Source organism: Puntigrus tetrazona, chromosome 6, assembly GCF_018831695.1.
Source record: "Puntigrus tetrazona isolate hp1 chromosome 6, ASM1883169v1, whole genome shotgun sequence".
NCBI classification, from domain to species: domain Eukaryota; kingdom Metazoa; phylum Chordata; class Actinopteri; order Cypriniformes; family Cyprinidae; genus Puntigrus; species Puntigrus tetrazona.
Genome location: NC_056704.1, coordinates 25,447,860 through 25,475,617, shown reverse-complemented (window position 1 = coordinate 25,475,617; position 27,758 = coordinate 25,447,860). Strand labels below are relative to the sequence as shown.

Below are 27,758 nucleotides of genomic sequence, written 5' to 3'. Positions count from 1 at the left end.
CAATCCCCTTAGGAGCTCCAGCCAACACTGAGACACATCCACACACATGACTAATGCATCTAGAGCGCTTCACACTGACACGGGAAAGAGCCTGTGACCGCAGACAGTATAAAGTAACAGTCACAGCACATGATTGCACATTCTAGTGTTACCCTTAAACGGTACGGGAATGAAAATCTGTTATAATCAATCATAAACTGTCATTTGAAAAGATAGCGTTTGTGGGGTTTCTTAACTCATTCAAGGCCCGGGATGTCGCTGTACTCACGTTCTGACACCGAGATCTCCTCTATCTGCCTTTGTGACAGAGTGACGGTTTTTTCGAGCACGTCAACTTGCCGCGAGAGCTCCTCCATCACGTCTTTGTGCACGAGATCGGATTCGGAACGCTTCAGAGCCTGGAAGCAGGCAGAATGTGAACTTATTCAGACGCAAAGTGACAATATACGTTGATAGAGGTCTGAGGATTCGGTTGGACCGGTTGCTCACCCTCAGCAGCACTGCGCAGACACTGAGGTGGGTTTCGAGAGCTTGATCCAGGCCGTAGAGCCCCGTACTGAGGGACGGCTTTCCTGCACTGTCTCCTCTCTGCTTGACCTCTCCCTCAGCTGCGTCTTCTGAGGACGGAGAGGTTTTATCCTGAGATGACAGACCCATGCTTTTCAGCGTGTTCTCGTTAAAGGAACCAATGCTGTGGAGAAAAAAATAAATAAAACATATCAATTCGGGATAGAAGATAGAAAAAAAAAAATAGACTGACCTTGTCCTGACAAATAAAAGAGAGCTTGTAAACTTCATGCATTACTCCATTTCATCCACAAGATGGCAGTTTAAGCTATCTTTTAACATGTTAGTGCCGCAACTTGCCTTTTGTATCATAGAGATATGTATTTGCATGAACTAATCAGCACAAATGATCAGATCAGAGCTAAATAAAAAACATCTTTCTGTTTTATTTATTTATTTTTTTTTATTAAACTTCACAAAAAAACATGTATACACATATATAAAGGCGTCTGCTAAATGACTAAATGTAAATGTAAATGTACATGTATATAATTAAAGTATATATACAGCTAGAAAATAGTTGGCTTACCCAGTGTACCTGAGTCTGATGCTACCCACATTTGATATTTCATCTTCATTACAATCTGCAGAGAGGAAGTCGAAGCTGCCCAGCACTTCCTCTTCCTCTACTGCTAGTGTCTGAGATGAGGGCGGCTGTGGAGGGTCAAGGTCCTTCTAACAGCAGGAAATAAAAAAAAAAAAAAAAAAAAAAAAAAAAATCAAGGGCAAAGTCAATAAAACAACAAACAAACAAAAACATTTATCAACAATAGAGAAAAACAAAACATTTTGAACCCAAATATTATATACATATTATAAATTATAATTATATACATATTTATTATTACTTAAATATGTATATTTATTATTTAGGCTGTACATATGCAAACACATGTACATAAAATGTTATGTTTATATATTTATAAGTGTGTGTGTGTATATACACAGACACAGATTTACATTTTATATTATATATAAATACATTAAATATATAAACATAACATTTTATATACATACATGTGTTTGTATTTATATATAGCCTACATAATAAATATCCATATTTCGTAATAATAAATATGTACATAGTTATAAATTATTAAATATATAAATACTTATTATTTCTGTGTAATTAAATTAATATTAATATGGGGTGGAAATGTGCCTAGTTGTCAGAACAATCATTTAAAAAAATATATCATCCTATAATATGCCTCATCCCTCAAGCCTTTAACAAACTGTATCTTTATTTTGATTCTGGGGTGAAAAACATTCCAGACATGTTCTTTTCAAACCGTGATCGTTCATTTTCTTTCATGCATCCATTTCTAAATCTTTTAAAGGAGTCTACAAGTCCATCGATTCATCCATCCAGCCATCTCACCTTTAAGACTTCGTTCAGCTGGCGTATCTGCAGATCTAGCTTCTTTAATGTCTCTGCATTGCTCACTTCCTGCAGCTCTGTGTTCAGGTCTTCTAGCAGTGAGCTGACTCTCTTAGCCACGGCTCTCTTCTGAGCTCTGCCCGCTTTTCTGTCCTTCACCAGGAGTCTGTCTTCAATTCCCTGCTTGAACGAGGACTCCTCTTCAGGGGCCTCATTCGGAGCCGTCGTCTCTTGTGAGTCTCCTTCACCTGTGCTGGGGGTCGCCTCTCCATTTTGCTTGAGGATGTCAGGCGTGCTGTAGCGGTGGAAGAGGAATATGGAGTCTCGTTTGCTGCCCGCGGGACTGGGTGAAGCGGTGTCTGTCTCCGATGGCCATTCCACACTCTCGTCAGCCTAGAGTTCATTTAAATAAATAAAAAAAATAAATAAGCTTGCATTTTGAAGTGATTTCTGAGTATTTTTAGCAATTTAATATTTTTGAAAAATGTTTCTTATAAAATATGTATTTTATAAATTATAAAATATATTAACATAATAACATTTCACACAAAACAAATACACATAATTATTTAATTTTATTATAAAAGATTCTGCTTCAGTAATACAAAAATAAGAGAATAAAAATATATTTTTAGATTCATTATTTAGAAAACCAATGAGGGTAAAAATGTATATAATAAAAAATAATACAAAAAATAATATATATATATATATATATATATATATATATATATATATATATATATAAATAATGTGAAGTGGAACATATTATTAGACTATAGTTTGCATATTTTTATATTTTAAAAATTATCATCGTTTTTATTCAACATAAAGGATTCATTAATTGATCTTAAATGCAATTATATTTTTACAAATTAAAAAGTAAAAAAAAAAATTTACTTTAAAATTAGTTATTTTTAATAAAGATACAAACTAAAATTGCATTATTGTGTATTTTAAACGTTTAGATTTTTTATATTTAAAACACTTAATTAAATCTCACTTAATAAAAAAAGCAAAACAACGAGTTTCATACATCTTCTGTGGGCGTCTTGAGCAGATCGTCATCCTGTAACTTAGTGTCTAGAACGGGGTGTTGTGTGGCTGGTGGGTCGCTTGTCTTCTCATAGGCAGGAGGACTGAGTGCCTGGGTGGAGTCAGCCAGGTAGCTGAGCAAAGACACGCCCCTCGATTCACGTGAGCCAATGGAGAAAGAGCCATCCGCATCCTGTATCTGACGCACCATAGACTGAAAGGACAGATGCAAAGGCAATGCAAAGACATTCAAGTAAAAGGTGAAGTGGTTAATTTCTTCCTCACTACAGCAGCTTCTTTTTGCGTGATGACAGTTTGTGTGCCACCTTTTTAAACTTGCATCTCATAATGAATAATTTTTCTCAATCATTTTTTTTTTTTTCCACAGTCTGTATCTCTGGGGTCTTACAATCTGTCACATATCAATCCTAAAACACAGATAAAAATCTCACAACGCACACCCGGCTTCACTTGTGGTCGTCTCTGCACATTAAACCAAAATAGGAGAATGTATTTTAGCATCAGAAATTACACACTTCACCTTTAAATCGTTGTGAGCGCTCATGCTGGGAGTGTGTGTGGATGTAGGTCACGAACTCACTAGAAAGTATTTCTCAGTGAAACTGGGTGTGTTGGGAGGCGTCCAGCTATATACGGATCCCTTTCTGCTGTGGATGGACTGGCGGCTGGCGGACGCTGTGAGAGGCCTCACCTCACAGCTATCAAATGGACTGAAGGAGGAAGAAGTGAGAGAACAAGAAAATGAAGAAAAAGTGCACTTACATGTCCGAATGAGCAATTTAAGGAAGAGACAGACAGCGAGCAGAAACACTAGAAACAAAACACTAGTTTTCGGATTAAATATATATATATGGTTGTTCGGATTTAAACGTATCTATTGTGTTTAGACATAACTACTGATCTAGTTAGTTGTTGCCCATATATTGTCTCAGTTGTAGGTGTAACATCACCTCCCACCCTAACCGCAGCCCTACACTTAAACATAACCTTACCCATAATCCCACTCCTAAACCTGAGCATAATTTTAGGTGTCCCCGAGTCTCCTATGCTTACTTCTACCCTACAAGAGACTACCACCCAATGCTCAAGTTTAATATTTTTAAACTCAAAAATCAAAAACAAGAATTAGCAAGGATGCATTAAATTGATCAAAAGTGAACACATTTACACTGTTACAACAAATGCTGTTAAATAAATGCAGTTTTTTCAATTAATCAAATAATCCTGAAAAAAGGTTTGACCATTTCCACACAAATATTAAGCCTGAGTGTTGACATTAGATCAATAATAAGTATTTTAAAGCAGTAAATGAGCATATTAGAATCATGTCTAAAAGATCATGTGACACTGAAGACAACTTCCACTTTGCATCATAGGAATAAATTAAAATTTAAAACATATTTAATTATTTTATAATATTACCGGTTTACTGTATTTGTTTTTTCCCATTAAATCCAGTTTATTTTTTTTTATTAATTTTATAGGGGTTTTATTTTTTCAATTTTAAACATTTAAATTTAATATTGAATAACTTCCCATTACCTTATTTAACACAAAATGTAACCTTCATTTTTCATCTATCTCTCAAGCTCAATTGTGATTGGTCTTTTTTCCTGTGTTTATTTGCATACTAAATTATAATATCTGTTATTTATCTAAAGTCAACACGTAACAGCATTTACATGGTTTTCTGTTTTTTTTGTTTTTGTTTTTCCACATACTGTACTTGCTGACCTTTATTGTTTTACTAAAAAAAAAAAAAAGAGCGGTATCAAAAATGATATGAATGAAAGTAAGTCAGGTTCTCATTGCACATGATGTGTGGAGTGGCGGTGTGTGTTTGTCATCACTGCTTGATGAAGAGTGACGCTGCTAACAGAGACTAAGCAGAACCAGAGGAAATCATGTGACGGCTGTGAACTAACACACACACACACACACATATATATATATATATATATATATATATATATATATATATATATATATATATATATATGTAAAAAACACACACAGACACACGGTCTCAGCAGAGTGTGGAGATGCTGAACAGACTGTGAGATGTGTTTAATTTAGTGACGTTGTAAAAAGAGGCTCTGAAAAATATTTTCCACCTGGACTGTGTAAAGAGCGGTGTAATTGGATCGGTGTGTGTGTGAGAGGGATGGGGCAGCGATGGACTATTTATCCATCTCTCTGCAGTCAGCTGGTCTGCCACAGCTGGTGTGTGTTAGCTGATAGCAGCGGCGCACTTACAGGGGGTGTGTTTGTGTGTGAGATCAGTGTCTTGTCTACTCTATTACATGAAAAAAAATCTTAAAATATGCTGCGAATAGCACCGTTACTGTTTTCATGTTTGCGATAGCAGATGTTAAAACATTAAACTAACCTTTACAGCATCTTGTGAACGTTTACTCTACCCTTGCTGTAACGGCATCTAGTATCTTCGTGTATTGTTTTAGGTGCTGGCAAGCTCTTAAAAAAGCAAAAAGGACCATAAAACCAGTCCACTTTTGTATTACGAACCAATTTTTCAGAAGCATTACTGAAGTATAAAGCATTTGCTGAATATCTTGCCCTATGAAGGCCTTTCTCATTCGTGGTTCTTACGAATATGATTGTTTAAAATGCTGTTGAAAGTTTCTACTGTAATATATTTTTAAATGCAACATATTTTTGTGATGCAAAGCTGAATTATCAACCCAATCACTCCATGATCCTTCAGAAATCATTCTAATATGCTGATTTGCTGTCCAAGACACATATATTACCATTAAAATTGTAATTTATTATAATTTATTTATTTATTGTCATTTATTATCATTAAAATGATCATTGTTTAAAACTGTTGTTTAAATTAAAATTGACTACATTTATTTATTATAGAAATTGTTTGTATAAATGTAAAAGGTATTTACCGTTACTTTTAATCATTCTAAAAACTCACACCTTTTTAGACACCTCTCTCTTCTACAGGGAGTAAAACAATAAATGTCAGTAAGTACAGTACAGTACGTGTACATTTATTCAATTTATTCATTTAAACTTTTAATCTATTTAATTCAGCCTTGCTATATAAAAGTACTAATTAAGAAAAAAAAATGAAATAAGCGTTTTATACAGGAGTGTACAAGACATGTCAAAAAGCAGATAGGGTTCGGTGTGACTGTCATTAAATAAAGTCAATAATGTCTTAAAGTGCCCCATCAATCACTTTTAAGTATTTGACAGCACTGTATAAAGTTTGTGTCTCGTAAACTTACTTCCAAACCACCTCTAGCTGTAGCTTGATGGTTCCCAGCTCTGTAATGTCCACAACCATCATCTGGGGCCTCGCCGTGAAAAAATCTGCACTCCTGCACGTAACCATGCCAACCAGGATAGAGCTCAACCCCTTGACCTCTGTTACCTGCAGGACATTTTAGAAAAACCTTCACATCCAGCAGATGTTTTTGGCTCAACTAGAGTTTTTGAAGGACCTTCGGTTTTATCGTGCATCTCTCAGGATCGACTGTACTGTTGAAACCAGCAAAAAAAAGTTGACACCATCATTATGCTGCGGTAGCTCTTTTTTTCTTGGTGGTTGCTAGAGTGTTCTGGATGTGTAACCAAGTGTAACTAATTTGAAATTTTATATCAGAGATCCAATTTTGAATGAAAGGGGTTAAAAAAAAAGGATAAGGAGGATTCATCTTTTTCATTTGTAGTAGTAGTTTGGCTCGAACTCTATATTTTCAGGGATGGAATCAATTTCAGACAATCAAACCTTTCATAGGAGTTATTCCACTGGTCCAAAAGCTTCATAAAGTCTGTTAAACATTTCTATCGTTTCTCTCTCAGGGGTTTGTGGGAGGTTTATTGTGTCATATGACAATCTCTTCAGATTTAACAAACAGCATAAGGACAAAAGCCCTGGAAACGTCTGTCATCGCAACCCCCACAGGTGACCTTGAAAGGAAGTGCTATTTGCGCAGGTGTGTGTGTGAGTATAGGTGGACTTGCTCACCTTAATCTCAAAGTTCCCATGGATGTGAGGGAGGAAGACCATCTCTTCTTCATCCCACAGCTGTCTGTCATCTGTCTGGATTCGACCTCTGATTCTCCACCTCTGTCGGCCCAGCCGGACCAACACCTACACAAAAAGACATGCTCAATGTGCGCGTGTGTAAACTGTGCAATGATCCCAAAAGTATTTGGACATTGCACTATCGTACAAAAGCTTAAGGATGTATGATTTTCTGCATTTATGTGATCGAAAACACCATTAAACAGGAGGAGCCATTACACATTTTCTGCAAGTGTACTGAATGTCTGGATCAAAACACAGAAGAAGCAGAAACAAGCAATTGCATATGCAAACAGATAAATATGTAAACTAATGTAATCAATCATTCTGCACGTAATTTAAAACTTCACCCAATCATCGATCTGAATCGGCTCCAGGGATAGAGACAAGTTTTTTGTTCAAAATGTTGATTTTCTTATGATACTCGTCCACATTTAAGTGTTGATGAAAAATAATGCAAAGAATAAAAGACTTTATTTTGTTCAAAAGCACAGGCTCTGTTCCTTCTTTTGATTTATTGCATGTCTAGATATCAATACAACAAAATATTACATTTTGTGAAAATGATCAGAAATGCTGGTGGGGAATGGCAACCTTTTTTTTTTTAAATGCTGATGGGAAAAAGTTAAACAAAGAGAGCAAAAACACACTTTGCAAGCAAAATAAAGCAAAAAAAACATTGCACGTCATGTTTAAAACCAAGAAAACCTATTGGTCTGAAACATCCATAGTTGCATGAACTATAGTTACTGTGATCGGCTTCATAGAACCACTAAAAATCGCTCAGGGTTAAACGTAATAAAAACAATTCTGAATCCAGTATAATCTTTGCATATATTTTTTATATCAAATTCAATGAAATTAATTTTCCGATCATTTTTGGGGTGACTGCACGTGAATGTGTGGCCTCGTTCGTGCATGAGTCGGCTGACGGCTCCTGAGATCGCATTCCACTGTGCATGAAGTCATTGGAAACCTGGCCTTAAAAATGTAATCTGAATATCTGGTGAACTATGTCATTTCTGCCTAATATTTGAACATAAAAGAGCATTAGTGCATTAGTGTCCATAACAGCGAGCCTCGGATTAAAAGTGTTGTTTGCGGTTGGAATGCCTTTACATAGTTATTACTTTTATATATCAAACGCAAAGATAATCATCCTTTATTCACCCTCAAGGCCATATGACTTTCTTCCACTGTGCTACATGTCTACCTTTGCGTTACACAGATTAGAGAAAGATATGCAGGTTTGGAAAAACGTAAGTGATGAGCAATTGATTACAGTAGGACGTTGGGTTAAACCTCCTTACCTCATACTGATCTCCAGGGCAGAGTCGAGCAAATCCTATCAACCCTGCCATATAAAAAGAGAGGAACAAAATCAGCTGGAGTAGGATGTCTAGGAGACTTCTGCACATGTGAGATGCTGTGTACCTTTCATTTTGATTTGCAGCTCGCCCAGCAGGATTTCCAGTTCTCCTTCCATTGCACACATATCCTGCAGGTATAGATGAGTGTTACACAGAGACGTTTCTGAAGTAAGATAACTGAATTTAGGTAAAAGGCTCTTTTTAATCATGTTAACAAAAGAAAAGTGGTTATAAAGCGTTGTTGTGTTGGGCTGGTCGGGATGTTTTGAAAGAGCCATCGTGCCGCAGTGTTTACGCTTTTTGGGAAAACGACCACACAAACGGCTTACTTATTGTTTGTTGTGTGTGTGTGTGTGTGTGTGTCGTCCAAAAGAGACTTCACCTCCAGGCTGTGTCTGTGGTTGCGGTTCAGCTCTAGCAGACTTTCTCTAGACTGTCGTGAAGACGGGGACAGAGAGAAAGCTCTCTTCATGTTCAAAGCTCCTTGGCAGAGTCTCCACTGGATACAATAGGACTCATACAGCTCTTCAACCTGTTTAAATCCACATTCACATGACACAGGGTTATTCTTAGCGCATCTGACTAGCGTTCGCATATATAACCAAATTAAAGTATTTTCAAGCTGTGTTACCTTACTGATTTGAAACTCAAGGCGCCGTATGTATCTCTCTAAGGCTCGTATCTCCTGTTGTCAGCAAGCAGGATATAAAACGGTTACATTTTGTAACCTTTGGCTTTAAAAGCACTTTTCTGAATCATCTATATGGTACAACTACTAACTAATTTGTAATAGGAAAAACACAAATGATCAAATACCAGCTTTTGTTGACAACTTACCTTTTCCAGGTCATAGAAAAAAGCCTGACGAACAAAGAATAAATAGTTTTTATTAATTTGAATTTTTTTAATTAATTTTATTATTTATTTTTACAAATAAAATAGGATTTAAGCTATTCTCGGTAGCAAGTCTCACCAGTCTGGAGTTCCTCTTTGTGTCTCTCTGCTGGGATGACAGGAAGTCTAGCTCTGTTTGATGGTTTTCCAAGTAGTCCCTATACGAGATTGGATGTCATTAACGTTCACAAGACTAGTGTGTGTGGTCCATGAGACCGTTTATTTCTCTGCTGAAATGACTGCACATACTTGAGCCCTTTCCTCAAAGCCTGAAAGATCCTGTCCACCTGCTCAGGCTGTTGCCCCCAGATGCTGCTGCCCGCCCGACTCGAGGAGGGCATTCTGGGAGATTTCCCTGCTACAACTTTTGAGCGGAGAGAGCTACGAGCCGACGAAAGTCTATAGGACGAGACGAAAAAAAAATAAAATAAAATTGGGCTATTGTATATACACTACTGTAAAAGTTTGACTTGCATACATTTGTTAAAAAAGGACAAAAACACCAACATGAATGAAGTTAAAATTGATTTCTGAAGGATCATGTGACACTGAAGACATGATGCTGCAAATCCAGCTTTGTATCACAGTAGTAAATTACATCTGTGAAATATATTCAACTATAGAACAGTTATTTCAATAATAATAATAATAATTCACAATATGTTTTTACTGCATTGTAGTTCAATTAAATCCTGCTTTGTTGAAAAAACATTTAAAACAATCTTGCCAAGAGCTATGACAATTAATCAAAAATCACACCCAAGAACAATCTTTGTCTCTCAAAAGTAACAATGATAATAAGTTTATAGAGTAAGCTGTTTATTTTGGCTTTTGCTGAACCCAAAATTTATGTTCTCAAGTGTATGCAATAACTTTGACATTGGAAGACGTTGTATTGCAATCTTTACACCTCATTAAATATCGCACAGTGGTTTTCAGATGTACAGGACAAGAAGAACAGCTTCTCTATTAGAAAATGAGCTCTATTGCAAAATCAGAACGCTTTCCTAAAACAGTGTTATGGCTGCGAAAACGATGTTCTTAAGTCTTCATTGCATTTATTTAAAACTATAATAATTATTTTGAACATTGATATTGTATTTAAATGTATTTTCGGTAAATTAAATACTACTTTGGTCAACAGAAGTATCAATCTCTTTCCAAAGGCAACATTTGCTTTAGCAATTCCAACAGTAGCATGTGTTTTTATATTCCCGAATTGAATCCTCATATCCCATTTTAGTTACACCCACAATATGATCTACGTATTTCGGCCATGTTCTGACAGTGTATGCTTACACAGCATAACAAACCCAACGACTCTGCAATGTAAATAAACTGTTCTCTTAGGGAAGGCATTCCTCAGCACTGCTCTGGGGTCACTAATAACACGAGGTCTGGCTCTCACATCAGTATATTCCTTCCTGTCTCCATCGCTGACATCTCCGCTGTAACTCGAGGTCCCTCAGTAGACAATGTCGCATGTGACGCCGTTTTTCTCAGGGATAAAGAGCTTTCTACACTCAGCCCTCTGCATCCTAACATGCTTGCAGCGTATCAGAAGTACTGTGAAAGCATTTACCAGTTAAAAACAACTTCTAGTGGGAAAACAATTTAATTGAGTGAACATAATTCATGTTTTTTTTGCTTACACGAATTAGTCACTGCCCAACAAGGTTGTGCACAGTCTCAAGATGAGTAATCTGGAATTTTTTAATGAAAGCAGATATAAAATCATTAACAGAGTGCTCGTTTAACTACACCCAACTGCAAATAAAGGTTCATCAACATGGGTTGCAAAACCTGGGAAAAACAGAGGATGTTCATGTATTTGAATCTATTAAACACGTTTAGAGGTATTCATCTTAGATGTTTTTGTTTTGATGCAATCTCATGCTTTTTCCAAAACAATATTAATTTTTGTAAGTTACTAAAATTACTTACAATTACAATTATTTAGTCCTATAATTTTTGTCACAGGATAAGTTACGAAATATCAGCACAATAACCTCAAAATGAAAAAAAAAATATATAAGAAGCCAGTTAGCCCTCATTCTGACAAAAAAAAAGGTTTTCATAATTCTCTGGTAGTGCTGACAATACAAAAGATACGCTAAACCTATCCAATCAATGAAAAGTTTCATTATAATTGATAATCAGCTATGACCCTTAACAGGGTCATAGCTGACAGCAATAATTAATGCGCAGTTTACTAAGCGACTGAGTGCTTAAAAAGCATTTTCTCACAGTGCAGTTTTGTGAAGCTTTTGCCACACAATAAAGAGTTTACAAATTGAAAGCAGGCGGATCCACCTCTGAAGTTGTTTTGGCCTTTGTCTGCAATCATTTATCTTCAATCTTTTACTTGGATGGGAATGCAGGAATGTAGTGTTATTGTGACAAATAAAATAAAAAACTTTCACACATGCGTGCGCACACACACACACACACACACACACACACACACACACACACACACAGGCAGCTGTGTTTACTTATGTAAGCTGTCACACTGCTCAGATGATGCTTGTACTCCAATCCGAACCGTGCATCCTCTCAGGACCTTTAGTTCTTGAAATAACTACTGCCATTACATAATAACCCATGCTTGTTTACGTTACAGATTGTGTGGAATGCTGAATTAGAACTATAAGCAATCAAAGAAAAAACGTAAGCCGCATCAGATATAAGCTAAGCCTTGCTCCAAAACCCAGTGAGATCCCTGCTAAGGCCACATCCTATGCCTCCTAACTGACTGATTTGGAACATCGATACAGCATGCTGTAAGTTAACAAAGTAACATTCAAACACACATAAAAAAGATCATTTCTAATTTGATAACACTGCTTGAACTTTATCCATTTTTATGATGTTTTGGATGCCTTTTATTTCACTTTACTTAGTCTGGAAATATTCTACACACTATAAATAATGGAAAATGTCAAGGCAATTGGCAAGATGATGAATTTAGATGCCCAGAATGCAATAAAACTGTGTTTGAAAATGATCTGGAACATTTAGTCATATGCCAGAGGTAGAAATTACCAGGCTGGTTTTTTTATGTTGCTCCCAGTGCCATATTAGTAATATTTATACATTATGATAGCATTTATTTATATATCAAATTCATTTTTATTTTTATATTTACATTATAGTGCTTCTGTCAGTTTTATTAGTTCATATTGTTTGTGAATATTTCTACATAAAATGCAAATCTAATTTAGTTCTAGTAGTCTAGTAAACTGTTCTTAATTTGCTTTTTTTCCAGAATACTTTTAGTTTTACATTTTTTTAAGAGAATGTACTTTTCTAAAATGAATATTCTACATTTTTTAACAATAACACCACGAACGGCTTTATTGCAGGCATGATCAGGACTCCTCCCAAGTGTTGTGTTTTGTACTAAATTTTGAAACAAGACCTCCCCGAGATGTCCCCGTGGCATGAATTCCAGCGACCAAGAGTCATGCTTTCCGTGGGATTTCATGACCCCTTGCTTTGAGGACATTTGTCTTAATAAAAGCGCAAGCAATGCAGTCCGACACACAAGGACAGGCACCGTCACCTCTCAAAAATCACCAATCATAATTGCTTACCTTCTCCGGCCACCGAGTGCGTTTACTCCAGTGAAGGATCGGCTCCGCTGCACCATCCCGCCATCGGCCGGACAATCAAACTTCAGCTTTACTGACATCTCGCCTCCACCTACAACACACATAAACAGAAACTGACTTTTAGCTTGAGTCACAGCCGAGGCCCAATCACGACAATGTGTTAAAAGGCACTCAGAACATGTTAGGATCTTAAAAAATTGGAAAGATCAGAAGCATTTTTTGTCACTGTCAAATTTGCACGTGTTATCCACACATCTGCTGAACATGAAGCTCCTCTGTCTCTCATTTATCAAGCGAGCGGCTACGACCTTAGCGACAGCCACTCTGTTCTCTTCAATGACAAATGTCCGCGCATCTCTCCTCATCCCATAATTATTAGTTACTGAACAGTTTTTGAACATTCCTCATACGCAGAGGCCCCGAACACCTACAGTGGTCCCAAAAAGGCACTAAAAGTTTTGACGAAATGAAAATTCACCCCCATCTATTTTCTTAATGCACGTTACAAATCGCACTGTGAAACATTCATCTGTGCATATTTCATTTTTTGGCCTTGTGATGCTGGGCCTTCCAGAGAAAAGGGCAGACTGATTGCATTGGACATCCAAATTACCTGGCATTTGTTTCAAATCAAGAACAAAAATACAACAGTATCACTTGAATTTGAGTGCAGATGACAGTTTGTAAATGTTTTTTAAACGTGAGTGTCCAAATGCCGTTTCACCTCACTGCTTCAAAATTCACTTATGGCTTTTGCACCTGTTTGGCTCAAAGAAACGTTTTTTTGTTGACAGTGGCACACAAGAGAGAGACAGAATGGAGAAAGTGAAAGGAAGACAGGATGAAGAGGAGAGACAGAGGACAGGAAAGAGAGAGAGATGTCTTGATTGCAAACACAGAGTCGGTTATCATTCTCTACAGGACAGTAATTCATGTTCCTTTTCCTAAGAGAGGAAGAGAGAGATCTGTGGGGTAGATGAAGAACTGTGGGGGGTAGATGGGCAGGGGGTTTCAGAGAACCAAGTTTGAAAGAACCGTGGAAATAGCGTTATTATGACAGCTGCTATCATTATGACAAGCACAGTTAAGGAAAATGTAAAACATTTTTAGATATGAGATGGGTAAGCTTTTGTTTTTTTCTAGTGCTGGATAAAAATATAGATCTCCAGAACAAACTATAACCTCGACATTTATTCGATTGTTCTCCATATGCTTCCATGTCTCCCAGTATAAAGCTTTTCTGTGATTATCTCGTGCAACGCTGCAAACCGCCGCTGTTCAGTCTACAACTGCACGGTAAAATAAGTCATGTCTTACCAGAGTTTGCTGTCTGAATTCAAGATATTAAGTTTTAAAAAGAAGTTTACCTCGAAATAATGGCAAAAAACGCATTTCCATCGAGTTGTCCTCGCGGGTTACGCGTTCAAACGGATTCGATTCGCGAACATTGAATCATTCAAAATGACTCACGAAGGTTTGAATCAGTCTGACTGGTGAATCACTTAGAGCGGGTTTCAAATCAACACGAAGATATCGAGATACCAGTTGGGTATTTCAACACACTACAAGAAGACCAATAGCATTGATAGCGTAGTAAGAGGAGAAAAGTGGCTATTTTTATTTACTTCAAAACGCTGATTCGTTCAGAGTCGCTGAATCATTCAACACACTCATTCATTTGATTCAAGTAGTTAAAAATTCTGTTTGATATAGTTGGTGGTGCCAGAAAATATTAGTAAGTGTAACGCTTAGAAAAGTGATAGCACATCTCATCAACAAGTCTTACAATATTATATATTGTATATATGTATTTCTGTCACACAAATGTTGCAGTTTCGGGCATGGTACTAGTACCGTTTTTCTTGACATGTTAGTGTCATGATTAAGAAAATGTGCAGGCTGTCAGTGCGCTTCAAATAAAGCAATTCAAAAGAATTCTGAACAAGTGTTGTTAATATGCCATGAAGCACAAGTGTTGAAATGTTGAACCTCCTTCGAGCAAATGGCACTGAGGTTAACCAAAAACAGCACAATGTTGTAATTAACCCAGTCCATCTGTGTTTTGGATTGTTTTTCCCCAAACCATGCAAAAAACAAATTTCTTTCTCTCAAAGTAGCTGTGGACATCCACATTCAATGAAAACTGAGGAATTCAATGCATCCTTGAGGACATAAACACCAAACACAATGTGTGCATCCAGAGCAGAAGAAGGAATCTTGTAAATATTTGGGTTTATATGTTAACAGATCACAGAGATCAATAACTATAGACAATAACACAAACAGTTGAAGGGATAAGTCAATCAAAAAAAGAAAATTCTTTCATCATACTCGCCCTTGTGTCAAATCTGTATAAGTCATGTGAGTTTGGAGCAACATGCTGATGAGTAAATAATGTTTCATTTAGGGTGAACTCCTCCTTTAAGACAGGCAAACCTAAGTGATACTGTTCATTTCTCTGATAAGCATTTTGATGTGCAAATGACATCTCTAGTTCTGTGCCCATGGTAAATATGCATTTATTTATTTATATACACACACACACATCATTCTCAGTGGGATGCGCAGTAAGACTTCTGAGAGCTGGCCAATCAAAATATTAGCACAAGGATCATGTCTAGCATGAGAAACTGCCATACTAAAACTTTTTTCCATTTGTTTTTTGGCAGGAGGAAGAAAAACAAAAGGGTGTAGAGGGGAGGTATTGTGGATTGACCGGCTTGAACCGCGATTCAGAGTATGATTGCTGTCATTCCAAAAGCACACAGAAATTTGGCTTGAATTTTTGCAGCCATGTGGGATAATTGAACATGGCATATGCGTTAACACTTAGCGATAACACTAAGCAGTCAAGTATCTTCCTGGAAACCGTCTGATTGTCATCGATCATTTGTACAGGGGACTCGTGGGATTTCACGCCAAAGGGAATAGATAGCTAGTCCAGAGCACACAAAATTGTGGATCAAGAAAAGCATGGGGTAATGATGGCATCAAAGGGGGGACGGTTCACAGTCTAGGTCATTTCGGTGGGAAGGATTTTGTAGGACGGAACAGGACAATTTATGTAATTTAATATTAAGCTAATAGTTACTCAAAATGAGCATACGTCTATGCCATCCAAGGTGTATATAACATTCTTCTTTCAGATAATGCAGTGAGAGTTTTTAAAAAAAAATATCTTGGCTCTTCCAAGCTTGGTAATGGTGGTGGATAGTGGCCATTATTTTGAAGCTCCATAAATCGTATGTATCTTATATTAATCGTATATAATCTTATAGCTCCATTTAATCGTAATGTCTTCTGAAGCGATTGATGCATTTTTGTAACAAAAACATTTCTATTTTTTAAATTCTAACTCAAATCACTGACTTCCGGCAACTGGTGTATGCACCATTTTCTTGGCTGACCTCTGACCTCTGAGTCGACGTAGGACATAAGCTGCATTCAAAAAAATCCTCTGACTTCTTTCTGCTTCTCTTCTTCGACTTTTAATTCATTACAGGTGTTTAGTACTGATCTATGCTCATTCATCTACTCTCTTCTGAGCTTATGCTATAAATGGAGCTCACGTCATATGTCATACATCAAGGCAGAGGTCAGCCGGGAAGCCGGAACTCGACTCTCTCACGAATAAGCGTACGCCAGTTGCTAGAAGTCAGTGATTTAAGTTATAATTTAAAAAACAGAAATATTTTTTTGTTTAAAACCCATCGATCTGCTTCAGCAGACATGTGTTAACCCCCCGGTGGTGTATAGGTTAGTTTTACGATGGATATATACGATTTATGGACTTTCGAAATAATGGCCACTATCTACCAGCATTGCCAAGCTTGAAGGAGCCAGGATAAATAAAAAAAAAAACTGAACAAGAAAGTCATATACGCCTTTAAATTTTTTGGTAAACGTCTCCTTTAAAGTTGTGAAAACCAGATATTGTAGCAGTTATTTTTTATAAAAATCAGTAACACAAAAATATTAGCCATTGATAGGCAAACCTTTATGACAATCCAGAAAGTCCAAACAACAGTTGACTCCATTGACTGCATTGTATGCATTAAAAACAAAACATCATGTTTTCTGCTGCTCAGAAGAAGCTACATGAGGTTGAATAAATGATGACACTTTTCATTTTCGGGTAAAATATCCCTTTAAGATTATTAATCTAGATGCTTAACCATGAAACTGCCACCTCTTGTGAGACAACCCATATGAAACTCGAGCCTCAGCATCTTTTGAAGTCTCCCAGCATCTTCTCTCATAAATGTTTGAAATAGAAATGAGTTTTTAATGACACTCGTTAGCATGCCGATACGTAAGCTGCCTATTTCCATGACCCAGATGATAGTTCAACCTTGATGGGCTGTGCACAAATAGACTGCAGCCATCAGTATCATACTCGTGAACAGAATTTAATAAGATTTATCACATTGCACGTTGCATAGAACTTAGTCATAATAAGAAACAGACCTAATATCCCAATATCCATACATTACAGACAAGGACCAGCTTGGTATGTAGCTTAGTCAAGGTCAGGGCATTGCTTAAATACCAGAGTCTTCCTCCAAAGACTCTTTAATACGAGAAATTTGAAAGCATTTCCACGTGCATTTATGTGAACTCTAGTGTATGTTGTATATTAAGAGTGATTTGTGAGCTCCTTGATTGCGCAATTTTCGTTCTGCCTTTTGTTTCTCATGGTTTATGATTCTGCTGTTATCTGGAACTGAATCTCTGATGAACAGCGCCTGAGTCATAGACTTCACTCTTAAATAACGTTCACGAAACAGATCTCAGGGGGTCTCAGCTGTAAATGAACTCTGCCCCCCTCAGTGTGAACCACACAGAGCTCATACACACCCACACACAAACACATCACCCCATCAATCCATACTGGAACAGAGCCACGGATGACAGCACTCAGAACATTAATTTAATAATGTTGACTTGAAGCTTTCTTGTGAAAAATCGCCACCTTTATTCTGCCGTTTAAAATATTATTACCCAATACCAACACAAACCACAAGGCAGGGCTGATGGGGATTTTATGTGGTGCTTACTAAGGCAAAGATCAACTATTACTCATATTTGGGGTTTGGGAGCATTAATGTAAATATTACAAGCATTACAAAGATTAATTATACTTCAAATTGTGATGATGTTTGAGATAATCTGCCTAATGGTTTGCCTGTCAGATGATATAAACATTGTAGATTTGTATTCCATTGAGCCATACTTTAGAATATCACATGGGTCTGGTAAATAACCACCCAAAAAAAACTTAAAAGCCAAATTAAAATGTATTCGAAATCAATAAGAATGCCCTAGCAATCGCATAGCAGCGCATTGGCTGCTACCCACAATACCCTAGCATCCATCCACATGCTAAAAACCACTAAGAACCACTCATAATACCTCGGAAACCAACATCTACTGTAGCAGATAGCCACCAGGCACCAGACATCCATTGGTTGAATTTTGGTTGAAAATATTAATCGGGTTGATGTCAGTATTTGAGGTCAATTTGACGTTGACTTAACATTGGATTTTGGTTACGCAACCTAAAAACTACAAAATATCAACAGCAGCTGACGTCGGTATTGGACATCAATTTAACATTGACATTAGACGTTGAATTTTGGCCACCCAATGTTGCTACCGAAATTTAATATCAATTCATTATGCTGATGTGTGCCTGTACAACAACCTAGCAGCTGCATACATGCTAAAATCACTTTGAACTTTTCTTGAAAACATGTACAATTTTCTACCTCTAGCTGTTATGAAGACTCATGAGGCACGGTGTGCGGGTCATGAATTAGCAAACATGCTAAATAAGCTCGCGTTTCAGGGATCTTGTGCAGATTTACAGGGGAGTCATGCACATCAATCTTGTAAGTTATTATGAGTACACACACATTACACATGCTCTGAGTTGGGCCATATTAGATGACAGAAACATGTTTTCATTGCAGTAATGAAAAAGAGAGCAGCATGTGAGTGCAAAGCGAGGAGTATAGAGAGAAGATCGCTTTGGGAGAAAGAGGAATTTGACAGACTAGCTAAAAAAAAAAAAATCACTAAACTTTTTTTTTTTTTTTTTTTAAGTATGCAGACCTACCACAAGAAGGGAACATAGCAATATAATGATCATATAATGCATGCATACTACTAAAATCAGTTTATTAGACTGGATCTAAATCTTGTTACACAACATTAAAGCCTAAAATGAGGGTCGGTATCAAGTTATGGAGTGTTATGGCTTGTATTCTGCTTGATTATATTTAAAGACCTCATAAAATGATTTGACCAAAGTAATTTGCATTCCTGTGTTTCCATATTTTAGTTAACAGCATCACAGCTAAGCAAAACCGTGCTGTGCTCATAAAAGCATACTAGCATGCCGCTGTTTTTGCGGTATGTACAGTATACTGTGCTCAGTATTTAATGCATGCACTGAACCAACACTGCATTTATACCGTATCCCATAATGCCAAGGTGCTTGGTACGTTTACACAACAACGTGCTAAAAAAAAGAAAAAGTTTTCAATATGAATTTGTTCTCGTACAGAAGTCAGTGTTGTAAAAACAATCTACATTCACACAAATCTGTGAAAAAAGTCTGTATCGTGCCTGACAGGTCAGTGTAGGTGTTGATGCCACTTTGTAAAGAAACGCTCTGCGAGCACATAACGCATATACGCACAACTTTACCGCTTTTACAAATTCGCATTTCCGCACAACAACGGTATCTTGCGCTTTGAAACGTTTTCGAAAGCTTACATTTTCAGATCCCCAAAAAGCTGTTGTTATGTAAGCCAGAAGCCAAATCACGCAAAGTTTTACTTCTTGACTCGTTAGTTGATCTTATCCACTAGATGTCAACAGCAACAGTGTCCTTGCTTTTGGAAATAGTTAAAGAAGAAGATGGAAAACGTGTACATGGCAATAAAAAACCAACACAAGACAAAGGTGAAAAAATAGATTCACTTAAATGAAGATTCATGGTGAGAGGAGATAAGAAGATTTCTATTGCATTTGTTCAACTTTGTTAGTTGATTTAATTTCAACTTCTTTTAACTACTGTTCTTCTGCTGGTCAGGTGTAGCATCACTAATCAGTTCTTGCTCCAGGCTTTCTCAATATAGACAGTAATTGAGTGGACAAACAATTTAGACCATATATACTACTAACAATAAACAATATGTGTATTCATCAGTTTAATTTGTAAAGTGTTCTAACATTTGGCATGAAATGCAACATGTTTTTTGATGCTCAAATTTAAGCACATGCACATGCACATTCTAAACAATATGTTCTCAGTAACTTCTATATCTAGTGTCTTTTGTTAACCGGTACACTGACTTAGCTACACCTGTAGAATCAGCATGAAGTGAGTAAAGTCAGTAAACACATGTGCATGTGAAAGGAAACAGGGTTCTGTTCACGTGGCTTTGTTTATGTTTTCTTGAGAGATGTTTGGCCCCTCTGCTCCTCGGTGATGTATATGTTGTTGCGTGTGATATATGAGTGACTGAGAGTGCACGCTTCAGAAAGGCCGTATAAATCACAACGAGGTCAGATGTAATCGTTAAGAATGCTTTTTTTCCACAGCATCACACTGCGACCCCAGAGGCCTCCACACATACTCATGTGCTTTCACTCACAATTCAGCATGATTGCATTAGTATTCATAGGTATTTTTATGTACAATGTACTCATTCATTTACCTAAATCGTGGGCTGCTTCTGAAAAGTCTTTTAAAGTGTCTTTACACAGAGTTGAATTTGCTTTGTGCTTGCTCAGATGTAGTGCGAAAGTGTGATGTTGCGCAAAAGCCAGATTCAGTTTTGCAGATGTGTAACTGACATCTTTTGTTCATTTCATTTTATTAACCATTAATAATATTTAAGATATATATATATATATATATATATATATATATATATATATATATATATATATATATATATATATATATTATAATATATATATATTATAATATATATATTATAATATATATATATATATATATATATATATATATATAATATATATATATATATTATATATATATATATATATATATATATATATATATATATATATATTATATATATATTTTTTTATATATATATATTTAGATTTTTTTTTTTTTTTTTTTACTTAAAATATAATTTTAATATAATAATTAATAATTTCATTAAAAAGACATTCAGATAAAATAAATTTTTATCAATAGAAAAAGTGTATTTTGTGACCTGTACATGTTTGTGATAATTATAAGACACAATTAAATATTTGAATGCCTGTAAACAAGAATAAAGTCACACTGTGCAATTTTCACACCTTTTTTAATCTTTTTTAATGTTTTCTTGGTTTCTTTGTGGTTCTTTGTTTTCTTGTCTTTCTCTCAAACATGCACAGGCATAAATTTGAACAGTCATTAGTTGAAGGAAGGACGTAAAAATGCGGGGAGGTTGTAAACCTGTGATAATCTGGTAACCTAAAACCACATGTTTCACTATCACAACAAACTTGTTCGTAATTCCTCCTTAAACCCAAAATGTGGCAAAGCTTTGCATGTTCGTGGCTAATGGGGATGGTTTTTTTATAAGGACTCCTGATGTTTGGTGGTTGAATGGAATGTTTTTGCCAGATGTTGCATCTTCCCCTTTTTCCTTCTTTCAGTCCTATGATGATTCACGAGCTTGTCTGTCAATAATCAGTTCCTGATTTCTGTCCCATATTTCCACTACGCCAAAAGAGGTTCCTATGTATTCTCATGATAGTAATACAGAACGATCGCCTATCTCATGATTATCATTATTTATGGGGCTGTTTTTGTCATCCAAGTAAATCTAATAATATAAAAGCCCAGCGTTGGTGATAGCAATACTGTTGTTCGTCGAGGTTGGCTACATGCAAACATCCCTTTAGATCGCTCGTTGGCAAGTTTTTAAGCTTAGCTTTCGTGCACACAAGGGGATTTTTATATCGTCTAATAGTTTTCTGATGGGTGTATTTAATGTTACTTGAAAAGAACGTCCAAGAGTTGAGACTAGACAGACGTTTTTCCATGTGTTTTGTGATGCTGGTTAACTACCAGGAGTGAAGCATGGATTTGGTATCTGAGCCCATCTGGCAGGTTGCGACAGCCACAAAATTGGTTAGCGCCTTGAGAGTTTAAGGTCACTAGACATGTAAATCTTCTCTGAATAGTAGCTTAGAAACTAAAAGTTTTCTATTATTTTAGCACAGTCTATAGATTATTTTGTCCAGTAATATGAAGACAGTGCCCGGTGTTACTATAGCAGCTTAGACAAGTACTAAAATCAAAAAAGCTTTCAGCCAATTGGAGCTTGTTGCCAGAGGATGTGGGCTAACATTTCATCCAGTATTTCTCTATGGGACATTGTCTCCATTTTACCTAAACCACTTTGAACTCCTTCACCTCCTTGGCTGGGTTCAGGTGAAGATTGAACGCTGGCTTGAAAGTTTCCTTGGATGGCATGAACTAGGCAAGAGATTGGAGAAGCAGCTGTCCAATCCAAACTTTCTACGAGGTTTTGGATTAGACAGCAGATGTACACCAGATTTAGGTGGAAAGGTTTGGGGCAGGATCAGGACAACAAGGGTTTAATGTTGCGTAGCCACATCCTTTACCAATAGCTTATATATGGATTTTTCATTCTTTTGAATTTATATTGCTGCTGTTTTCGGTAACGTTTTGAATGGTTATTTTTGCATGAAAGGCTTAGGTCCGTAACACTTCATACTTCAGAAAACAGTTCATAATAGAACTCAAATGTTTGTTGCATTCCTAAGTCATGCTATACAGAAAATGAACGTGTTGTCTTTTTCAATGCATAGTTTTCTTTTTAAGGTCAGCTACTGGCAATGTAAAACAAGAGTTTGAAGAGAATCTGGCTGAATAATATTGGTTAATCGTGCAAACATTTGACGGTAACTCTTAAAACCATTCAAACGAGTCAGAATTTATCATTAGCATATTGCCAGTCACTTGTTGGTCTTTTTGCGTTGGTCTGAATGAAAATGCAGATTCATTCTTCAACACTAGGTGCCACTTTTGTAGCGTTAAAACACTGCTTTGAATGAAATCGACCAATCATCGGAGGGATTTGGAAAAATAAATCGTTGAACGAATAGTTCACTGAAAAAAGATGATCTTGCATGCACTCCCAAAACCAAAATATGAATTTATAACCCATAATAGGGGCACTTTAACAGGGGAATATAATCATTAGATTTGACATTAATTGTTTCAGTATAAACAATTGTTTAGGCAATATTTCTGCCTTTTTTAATGTCCATGTGTGCTTGCTTGCATGCATCCATAGTATGACTGCCTATACTTAGTCTTATGGTTTTCATTAACTCTTTCCCCACCATTGATGGGGAACCATCAATGGTGGGGATGATTCCCCACCATTGATCTTGCGCACCTTACCTGGTCTTCGCTGGAACGATCTGCCCATTGCCACTAGGGCAGCAGAGTCACTAGCAGTCTTCAAAAACCAACTCAAAACTCATCTTTTCGTTTGCACTTGACCCAACATTGATAGCACTCTTCTCTTCTTCTTCTCCTTCCTTCCTATCCTTTTCTTGTAAAAAAAAAAAAAAAAAAAAAAAAAGCCTTGTATCTTGTATCTGCGTTAGGTAAGACAAGACCCCACTCAAGAGCACTTATGCACTACTGCCCTTTGCTGATATTAATTTGCTTCTATATGCCTACCTCATTTTGTCGCTTTGGATGGCTAAATGACTAAATGTAAATGTAAATGTAAATGATGGAATATTCCAGCTTTCTATGGCTTACTGGTCTATGGTATGGGAAACTATTACACATCTTATGAATGAGTACAAAACCTCTGGATCAAAACACAGACAAAGAAGAAGCAGAAACAAGAGATCATGTAAGCGGACGATAATGTGAATATAAAACATTAAACGGCATATAAATCAAAACCGCAAAAAAGAAATGTCAAAACCCCATGAAACGGGTTCATTTTTACTTTTTGGTTCAAAGTTTTGTTATTTTAATGAAAACTATGCACATTCAAATTGAAAAAATAGATCGCGAGAATGCATTATTTATTCAGAGGCTCTGTTATTTCTTTAGACATATTGCATGTTGATTATTTGTAAAACAAAATATTCTAAGGGCCATGCACTTATTGTTGTGAAATATTTTGTAAAAAACATTTGGGCAAAATGTTGCTAAATAGAGTTGCAGCTTATTTTCTTTTCTTTTTTTTAATTCAGACTTCAAATTTTTAAAGGCCTGTAAGTGAACACCCTAGCAACTCCATAGCAACAGCTTGACACCCTCAGCACCCTAGCAAAAATACAACTTCTACTTTGTTTGGCTGGTTTTTGTCAAGTTTCGAGACACCAAAATGCACTCCACAGACAAAAACGTCCGTCCTCAAACGCAGAACAGCATGAGTGCTTTCAGATCTCATGAATTATGTGATCAACAGAGGAAATGCATCGCGTGGTTAGAACTCTGAATGTCTTCAGCTCTGCCTTTCGCATGTAAACAAATCCAAATGACTACCTTGCGTCTCGGCGGCAAACCAGTGGCCACTTGAAAGTGCGAGAGAGTCTTCAAAGCAGACAGTGGGAATGCCAACAAAAAAAGGTTCAATTAAGGCTTCTCGTATTTTATTTATTTATTTATTTTTTTTTGCTCGGGCTGCATGTGAGTGGAGTTTTAATAGATCCCAGAGCTTTAGGGGGCTGTGCATCCTGTTTGTGTGTGCCATATGGGTTTAAGTGTGTGAGAGGCCAGTCAGTAAAGCAGGCCGTGAACAGTGTAAGTGTAATTACTCTTCGCTCTCTGTCTGTACTTGTTTCTCTCTCTCTTTCAGTATCCTTCTTTTTCTTTCCACTGTAATAGTTTACAGAGATGTTCCTAATGCACTTCCAAGTCATGTCATTTTTCAAAAAGTCAGATGCGCGCTTTGGTTTTAAGGTCACAATTTACAGTTCTCAAATATCATTTTCACGCAGATTTAATATATAATTAGGTTGAAAGTAATTAATTGCAGATTTAAAAGAAAATGCAAATTCCAAGCCTTTTTAATAGACTTGCGACAATGAGTGAAGTTGAGTAAATTAATTTATTTCTGGTGGTGTTTTGAATTTAAAGACAAACTATTTGAGTAAATTAATTTATTTTGAATTTAAAGACTATTTAGCATACTTATGGCACTAACAGTCAAAGTAATAATTAGAAATAATGAATACAAAGAAATTAAAGTACAACAGTTAAAATATTTTACTACTTACAATAATAATAAATAATACAGAATTTGCTTCTATATGCCTACCTCATTTGTACGTCGCTTTGGATAAAGGCGTCTGCTAAATGACTAAATGTAAATGTAATGTAATGTAATAAAAAAATGTTGTAAAATATTGTTCATTATTTGATTTGATTATTTAAATATTTTTGTTTTGATTGTTTTTAAACCTTACCTTGAATGCATTTGCTAAATAATTAAAAACTTTATTTAAAATTGTTATTTTTTTTATATTTAAATACACTTTATTATTATTACAGTGAAACAGTACTTTAAAAATTGGGTTTAGCATATTAATAGAAGTCAAGTCATCACTTTTCAGTGTCGTAAAATTAAGCCTAAGCTTGTTTGCTGGACTCCTAACCCGGTTAGGATCAGCCTGTCAGCTGCATCAACTTAAAACCAGCTTAGATTTGCATTAAAGCCAGAAAAACTAAACTGTCACCATTGTTTATTTGTTGAAAATCTGCCAGGGCTGTATTTAGCATCCATAAATGACTAACATGTCTGACTGGTGTCTGGTAGACGTGACTAAACCCGACCTGGATTTTGAAAATGTGTAGTTATGTACAGAGCTAACAAGGAGCATCTCACAGAAAACCCGCGAAGAACCTTCTGAACCTCCTCGACTGCTGCTATCACGAAGTGACCTCTCTGACAGTCCTCACAATTAGTATCCCTCGGTTCTTGCGGATGGATCTACTTGCGGCGGTGTGTTTTTACAAAGTGGGGCTTTCCGCTCTGGCTCGGGTCCACCTGGGTCCACCTCGCTTTAAGTTCCTCCACCGGAGCGCTTGATGTGCAAATCCCTCCTTTTTCTGCACTTCCTACACTTCTCTCCTTTTGTTTTTCTTGTGTAAACGAATAAAGCATTGCCGAAATGGAGTGAGTTCATCGGGGATGAGAGCGTATTGGATATGTGGGTATCTCAGCAGGGTGTACCACCACTGAAGTCAAGGGCTCGATGTTATGAAAACACCGTTTCTCCTGCTCGCCTCGCACACACCCGCTCTCTTTCTATATGCACCCATGCCACACCTTTTAATAATGCGATCTCTGCTCACATTCCAGTACCTTGGCATGTAATGTAAACATTTGGAAATTGCATTTCATATCTGATTGAAGAAGACCGTCTCGACTTCCACCTCTCCTGCTTGGCATTAAAGTAACAGAAATAAAAACGATGGCATACGGAGAGCGGAATATGCACATATCCCACTCTAGCCTCTTTGTATTCAGTATTATAAACTTCATTTGTATGTTTTTTGGTGAACTAGCCCCATGCGTTCCTGATTGAGCTGGCGAGTCAGAGATAAAGGTTTGAGACGGTGACTGGTGTTTTTGAGGCCGGTCGTGCGTTATCTGAAGCGGACCACCAGCCGGCTTTTGGAGCTGTCGTCTATGTGAGAGCAGATAGTGTGAGACATGATTGCATATACACATATGGTCGTATATAAACAGGATGGAGGGGTTTTGTATTGTAATGAAATGGGAATCTTTGAACAGTTTCGGGTTCCCGAAGAGGAAGGCAATGGATTTAGCAAGCATTTGATGAATTAGAAGGTTTATGTTCGAGGGCCCAAATTAGATTAAACGGGCGTGTTCGATTCTCACGGGCGACACCGAAGACAACTTGAGTTCTGAGATGATCGTTTCTTGGGAAAGCCCCACCAACTCGCACAGATGTTGAAGAATCAGTGGCTGTTCTGAGAAGACACGTTCTTACAGACGCAGCCAATCAAACACAGAAAATTCAATTCTCTTTTATTGTGTCTGCTGTAGTGCAGCGTCCAGTACAGACAGGTCAAATAGTCCATAACAATGTATGCAGTATTTTTGTAGTATTGTGCTTGATTCATATAAAACAAAATACCAAATGTGCCGTGTTTACTGTTAAAATGTCATTATAACAATAAGATATCAAGGTATACATATTTATTTTGTTTCAAATAATACTATATTTAATAATTAATAATTAATATAATAATTATTATAGGAGCAACCATTAATAATATTAATATAATAATAATTTGAAGAAGCTTTTTTATTTATTAAGTTATTTAACATAATTATTTAATATAACTGTTAGTAATTCTATAATTAATAGTAATAATTTTATGTAATTATTAAATTATAGTAAATTATAATAGGAATTATTATTATAGGAATAATAATGTAATAATATTTTTAAGTTTAATTTAACATTTTATTGTGAATTATAATTTTTATTACAAGTAGTAAACAAAATAAATAATGCTTTTACATGATTAATAATAATTATATATATATATAATAACTTTATTAAATATCATAGTACTGTATCAGCTTACTTTATCTGGAAACAGTTTATCCATGAATGCATGAAGAATGTAGCTTTTCAGAGTGATCAAACCTGCCATACTCTCTGATATATAATGAGCACAAAGTCTCAAATCTTTGACAAGTTTCTTAATTTAACATGACAATCATGTATAGCACTGCCAT

At 36.3% G+C, this 27,758-nt stretch overlaps 1 protein-coding gene across 3 annotated transcripts in view; it reads right to left on the bottom strand.

Annotated features, from left to right (window-relative positions):
• ripor3 (RIPOR family member 3) overlaps nucleotides 1-27,758 on the bottom strand; it is a 33,774-nt gene that overhangs the window by 4,325 nt on the left and 1,691 nt on the right. The window contains exons 1-18 of one of the 3 annotated variants that reach the window (XM_043242077.1): nucleotides 14,316-14,428; nucleotides 12,931-13,039; nucleotides 9,584-9,733; nucleotides 9,414-9,492; nucleotides 9,278-9,301; nucleotides 9,072-9,125; nucleotides 8,823-8,972; nucleotides 8,505-8,568; nucleotides 8,381-8,424; nucleotides 7,011-7,136; nucleotides 6,268-6,413; nucleotides 3,585-3,714; nucleotides 2,985-3,197; nucleotides 1,949-2,341; nucleotides 1,097-1,242; nucleotides 490-691; nucleotides 269-398; nucleotides 1-27 (exon numbers count right to left, since the gene is read on the bottom strand). The exon at nucleotides 1-27 is cut by the window's left edge and continues 129 nt beyond it. In XM_043242077.1, the coding sequence (XP_043098012.1) occupies nucleotides 1-27; nucleotides 269-398; nucleotides 490-691; nucleotides 1,097-1,242; nucleotides 1,949-2,341; nucleotides 2,985-3,197; nucleotides 3,585-3,714; nucleotides 6,268-6,413; nucleotides 7,011-7,136; nucleotides 8,381-8,424; nucleotides 8,505-8,568; nucleotides 8,823-8,972; nucleotides 9,072-9,125; nucleotides 9,278-9,301; nucleotides 9,414-9,492; nucleotides 9,584-9,733; nucleotides 12,931-13,039; nucleotides 14,316-14,346 (2,218 nt within the window). In that variant the 5' untranslated portion in view covers nucleotides 14,347-14,428. Of the gene's footprint in view, nucleotides 28-268; nucleotides 399-489; nucleotides 692-1,096; nucleotides 1,243-1,948; nucleotides 2,342-2,984; nucleotides 3,198-3,584; nucleotides 3,715-6,267; nucleotides 6,414-7,010; nucleotides 7,137-8,380; nucleotides 8,425-8,504; nucleotides 8,569-8,822; nucleotides 9,126-9,277; nucleotides 9,302-9,413; nucleotides 9,493-9,583; nucleotides 9,734-12,930; nucleotides 13,040-14,315; nucleotides 14,431-27,758 lie in introns of those variants that run through there. The other 2 variants (XM_043242074.1, XM_043242076.1) reach the window with 2 other exon arrangements.